General features: G+C 41.4%; 1 protein-coding gene across 1 annotated transcript; it reads left to right on the top strand.

Annotated features, from left to right (window-relative positions):
- Nucleotides 1–401: 401 nt before the first annotated feature.
- On the top strand, nucleotides 402–5,521 carry LOC113946437 (NKAP family protein CG6066-like). The gene is made up of 7 exons (XM_027641670.1): nucleotides 402–590; nucleotides 1,101–1,172; nucleotides 1,405–1,539; nucleotides 2,205–2,257; nucleotides 2,871–2,954; nucleotides 3,190–3,282; nucleotides 4,726–5,521. Exons 2-7 carry the CDS (start codon nucleotides 1,103–1,105, stop codon nucleotides 4,774–4,776), a joined length of 486 nt encoding a protein of 161 aa, XP_027497471.1. The 5' UTR covers nucleotides 402–590; nucleotides 1,101–1,102; the 3' UTR covers nucleotides 4,777–5,521.

Raw genomic sequence — 5,521 nt, 5'->3', positions numbered from 1 at the left:
GTGAGTGTGGCCTAATACTCATTTTGGCTGGATTTAAGGAGATTTTTACAAGGATGTGGAGTACTGGATATTTGTTTATAATGATGATGATGATGATAATAACCAACAAGCAAAACCACTTCTTTAGATTAAGAATCAATGTATTTCATAGATATTTTTGTTTACGCTTGAATATCGTAAAGCAGCTGCACATAGAAGTTCAGTAAATTCTAAGCTAGACCAGACGAATATCCACAAGGTCTGAGGATCCACCGGAATCAGAACGGGATGTTACTTCTGTTTGGAACCGCTTTGGGCTCGGCAGGGGTTGGATTTGTTTCATTTCAGACCAGAATCAGGAACTGTTCCAGTATCCCGTGTTTACTTTGTGTTTGAGGACATGGTATTTTAAAACGGGGGACGCAAAACTAGGCAGGGTGAAGCCCAGAGCGTTGGAAATGGGCTCGGTAACTGTGTCAGCTCCCGACCCCGTTGCCGTGTGAGGGGCAGGAAGCGGCGGCGGCGGCTCCAGCCCTTCCGGGTCGGCGGGCGGGCCCGGGCCGAGCGCGGAGAGGGGAGGCAGAGCGGGAGCGGCGCCGTCCCCATCCCGGGTGGGTCGGGCAGGGGGGATCGGGGCCCATGGGGGACAGGCGGGCCGGGCGCGGGGCCCTCTGGCAGCCGCGGGCGGTGCGCGGCCCCGGGGCTCCCTGCGCGGCCGGGTCCCGTGATCCAGCGACAGCCTGACACGGAGGGGATGTGGGGAAGAACCCCCTTTGCGTCCGCACTGGCGATGGCACCGAAACAAGGGGGTTGGCCTCCGTTTCCCGATGCGAGAGGACGCGGCCGAAGGCGCGGCCCCCCGCAGTGTGGTGCAGTGTGAGGGCAGGTGACGCGGTCCTGTGCCGTGTGCTCTGGGATGACCCTGCTTGGGCCGGGAGGTTGGACCGGGAGACCCACTGTGGTCCCTTCCAACCAGACCCATTCCGTGATTCTACGGGGCTGCCCTCCGGCGTGTTCGCAGGTTTCCTCGGCTTCCGCCCTGCCTTTCTCCCCCCCCCCCCCCCCCTTTCCAAAATCTTTTGGAAATTATGTTATTGAATACACTTTTGCCTCTTGACTAGATATGGATAACAGCAAGGATGAAAAAAGTAGGACACTGTGTGAAACTTCAGAAGAAGGGCTGAAGGTCCGAGGTAGGCACTGCTGATCTGTTGCCCTGCTCTGGTGTTACAGTTGTGATGCTCTGTGTCAGTCACCGGGTTGGACCCCGATACTGGGCATGGTCACTTGCTAATGGTAATTAGCAACCGTGTAATTAGTAACCGTGGGACATGGGTGCTCACTGTGTTTAAGTTCTGTGAAGGGTCGTTTTTGTAGACCATAGTTACTAGCGTGCTTGTCACTGTTACCTTGTGTTGTCCTAAGGAAAAGAAAAAAGGAAACGGAAACGCAGTAGAAGCAGATCATCATCTGTTTCATCCACATCGTCTTCTAGCAGCACATCCACTTCTTCCTCTTCATCACGCTCTTCATCAAGATCATCTTCTTCGAGTAGTAGAGGTAAGCTACCTCTACATGTGCACATGATGTTTACCAGTTTTGACAGTACTCCTGGAAACATTTAGAGCTTGTTTTAAATGTGGCTAAACCACCAAAAAGTGATGGTGCAGAATACCAATGTTGTGTGTTCAGTGTTTTTCTCATAACCTTCTTCTATTGCTGTGTTAAGGTGCCTCTTTGCACACAGTTTGTTCTTTTGTTAGTTTAAATAACTTAAAAATAAAAAACTGCCATTAAAAAAAATGTTATTTTGTAATGATATGTTGTGTATTTTTAAACTCCTTTAATCATTACACTTTCAAAACACAGATCTTTTTCTGCTTCACCAGTCTATTTAGACCTGAGTTGGGGTTTTTTATTCAGTCCTGCTTTGGTCTTAACATTTCAAGCATTTGCCTTTGAGGAATCACATAAAGTTGGCATGTCTGCAGAATCAGTAAATCAGGTATTTTCAATTTCCATGTTAGACCAGTAAGAGGCGGTCAGTTAATGTATTACTTTCTTCTGAGTTAGTTTCAACCAGTGTCAATGTATGTAGCTAAATTAAGGCATTTTCTTTTTAGGTTTCACATTTCTGTATGCCTTATCTGTAAAACCAAATGCCTTTTTCAAGAATTCTAAACTTAGAGGATTTGATTTTGTTGTTTGTTTTTCCTTAACTTTAGATTTTCCTAAGTCTAAATCAAAGAAAAAGAAAAAAGAAAAACACAACAAAAAGGTAAACATTTTACAAAGAGAAATAAGGAGTTAACAAACAATAACCTTAAAGGTCATGTGAGACATAATGCTGTTGTCTGTGGCTCTATAAATCTGAATCATACTTTTAGGGTTATGGTAGCTGAACTGATAGGTTGGCATTTAATTGACTGTATACAAAAAAAGAAATAATTTAAAAGTTACTTTTGCCAGTCATTGCTGGTCCAGCTAGCATTCAGAGTAGTCTCTGAAGAAAAGAATAGTGGGGAATCTTGATAACTTTATAGAATTTGTCAGAAGAACTGATTTTTAGTCAGTGAGAGAAGCAGGTAGTAGATTCTTGTAGTAATTTTTCTATTTTATCAGGACCTTCAGTGATTTTGTATATTGGGGTTAAACGAGGACAGCATTAAATGGGAGAGAACAGGGAATCAGACCATTTCTGTTTCTTGGGGTCCCAAGGGTTGCTAACCCTGCTGTGTTACTTTCTGTATTTCAGCTACTACCTGTCTGGCAGTGGTAAGGGCAAAAAGAAGGGATGTCTTGACTAGTCAGGGCCTTGGGAGATACTTGTGGATTTGGTTTATTTTACCCTTTTGAGTCCATAAGCCTAAGAATATGTCTTATTCTTGTAGAAAAGGAAAAAAGAGAACAAAATGAAGAAAAAGAAAGAAAAGAAGAAAAAGAGAGAGAAGACAGGACCTGTCCAGCTTTCCAAGGTATGCTTGTGTGAATCTGAAGCCCCATTACATTTTTCATCTAAATACTTAATCTGTCCTGTAATAAAAATGTGTATAACATCACCAGTTTTGTCATAAACAATTAGAAATCCAAATACAATAATATTGTTTTGAACAGTTAGGAAATATAAAAGATTATCATCTGTAATTTTACTTGTGATTTGTAACATTACAAAATAAAGCAAAGCTTTTTTAATGTGTGATCTCATTTTAGTTCTTCAAAAACAAAAAGAAGAATGAAAACTACAGCATGATAACCGGAAAGAAAATTAAGATGAAAATTAAGAAGACTAAGGAAGATATAGAGGTAAGAGTTAAAATAATCTATATATTTATATATTCCTAAGAGAAGATACTGTATCTTTTAATATTTTTGCAATAGTACTGTCTTTTGTAGAAGAGTCAGTCTTGCACTTAGGGGTTGTAAATTGAGTGTAGTTTTTAGTGTGGCTATGATGCCATCTGAGACATTTTAATGCATTCTTTTGGCAGGTTTTGTGTTACGAGTGGGCTTGGAATACTCAGGCATGAGTAGATAAACTAAAGGGTGCTGGTGCATGTTCTTAGAATTTCAGTCTCTAATGGTTAGCTGATTCATAGCTTTCTCTGTTGATATAATTTACTGTTTTTAATTGTACTCATCTTCTTTCAGTCTCTTGTGATCAGTTGTGGTAATTGCTGCTTTACTGTGTTTTCCTAACACATCCAAAACTAACCATTATTTAGAGAGGGATTTAAAAAAAAGACAACAGTAGTATTAGGACCACGTGGCCATGCGTTCTCTCAAAGCAGTCAAATGTTTTTGTTGAGATACCCAGGGAAATTGATATAATGAGTAGTGTTTTGTGCTATTGCTATGAGTGTTTGGACTCAGCACTTATTTGATAAGTTCACCCTTTTCAATAATTTCCACACCTTAGAGTGGCCTGCAGAGGGCTCTGGTAGCAGTCAGTACGTGTTAGAAGTGCTACTTGGTTGAGGTATATCCAGCTTGGCAGATTCTGGTTCAGCCATAACAATTCATTCTGTAGCTACTGAAGCAGATATGAGCATTCCAAGTTAAATTTGATCGAAAATGCATTATCTTCTTTCTGGGGCACTGCAGTTTGTGTTAAATTATGCTTGTCAGTTCTGTCCTAGTAACCTGCTCATTACAATATTTAACATCAAATATTTGATGTTGGTCCTTTTTTGATTGGTTCCTGTGGTCTTGCTGAATTGAACAGCATTTATTTAAAGATGCAATTTTTTTATTAAAAACACTGAAACAAGTGTTTTGACTGCTTGAGCCATCTCTTACGTGGAGAAAGAACCTAAATTCAATGTTTTGTTATGCTGCAAGCTGCTGGTTTTGCAGAGAAAAAACAATTATACTTCCCAAAGCACAAGACTTGCTGTGTGTACAGTTAAAGTCGCCTCAGACACCAGAGAATAGCATCTGTTCAGCTTGTGAGTTCCCTCCTGAGCAGACTGTGAGCTACATGATTACAGCCCAATGGAGCCTCTGCAGGGAGCCACTTAGAAAATGTATCATGCAATGGTGACAGTGACAGCTTGTCTCCAAGGGCATCTGTCCCCAGGACCCATTGGCTGGTGCTTCCCCCCGGGCACTCACACCCAACTGATAGCTAGTTAGATCCAGCTGTGTGAATGTGGATGTGAAAGCCCTACAGAAAACAGGGATCTGCAGCCTTGCTCCACTGAGTCTGTTCAACTGTTCAGCTGCTGCCTCTGCTTCTCTGCTCTACAGAGAGACCGGAACCGTGCGCAGCTCCTGGAATTTCTGAACTCTGCCTTGTAACGGGAAGAGTGCTGGCCAAGGACTTGTAGATATACCAAGTCAATGATCATCATGCCTAGCAAAACACTAAAGGGAAACTCAGGGAAAAGGATGCCAAGTTCAACAAGACCAGACCCTCCTGCTGAGAAGACAATCGGGATGTCCTTTTTTAATGGCAAAATGAAGAGTAGCTAATAACTTGCTAATGAAGATCCATGTCCTCCTTTTGAGATCCTAAGGTAATAGCCAGGCTGTGGTGTTTTAGAAAAGCCCAGGAGTGTGTCATTGACAATGATAAGAAATGACACACTGAAGTCAAATAATGTAATTTCTATCCTAACTGCATGCAGAATGCACTCTTAATTTCAAATGTCTTAATTTTTCTAGTAGTTTAACCAGAGTATTTGTAAATGTCTGTTTGAAAGATGAGGTGTTTCTTATATGTATATTTTTTTTCTGGTAGTGGTTATACTTGTCCTAAAGAGCAAAATGACCTCTGTAAATAGAACATGCTTTTACATAAATGATTTTTTTGAAAGTTCACTAACTAATATATTACTTTCTTTCAGAGTTTGAGATAGGATCTTTCTCTGGACAGTTTATTGCTCTCTCTCACTAGAAAATGTAAAAGCAAAATACTCTAGAGCAATAATGGTAGCGAATGATTTGTATCCTAAAATAGAAGTGGAAAAGGTCTCTTATTTTGTTTGTTTATCTCAATCAGCTGTTCAAAGGCAGCTCATAATAAATAGTTTACCCCCCCCCA

The sequence above is a fragment of the Corapipo altera genome, unplaced genomic scaffold (assembly GCF_003945725.1).
Source record: "Corapipo altera isolate COAL_440 unplaced genomic scaffold, ASM394572v1 48b, whole genome shotgun sequence".
In the NCBI taxonomy this organism is placed as follows: Eukaryota; Metazoa; Chordata; class Aves; order Passeriformes; family Pipridae; genus Corapipo; species Corapipo altera.
The sequence above is the reverse complement of the archived record's forward strand: the minus strand, read 5'-3'. Positions and strand labels throughout refer to the sequence as shown.

Coding starts and splice junctions, on each gene's coding strand:
- LOC113946437 (XM_027641670.1), top strand. CDS start 1,103: ATGGATAACAGCAAGGATGAAAAAAGTAGGACACTGTGTGAAACTTCA. Junction 2,258..2,870: donor AAGAAAAACACAACAAAAAG/GTAAACATTTTA, acceptor TTATTCTTGTAG/AAAAGGAAAAAAGAGAACAA. Junction 2,955..3,189: donor GACCTGTCCAGCTTTCCAAG/GTATGCTTGTGT, acceptor ATCTCATTTTAG/TTCTTCAAAAACAAAAAGAA.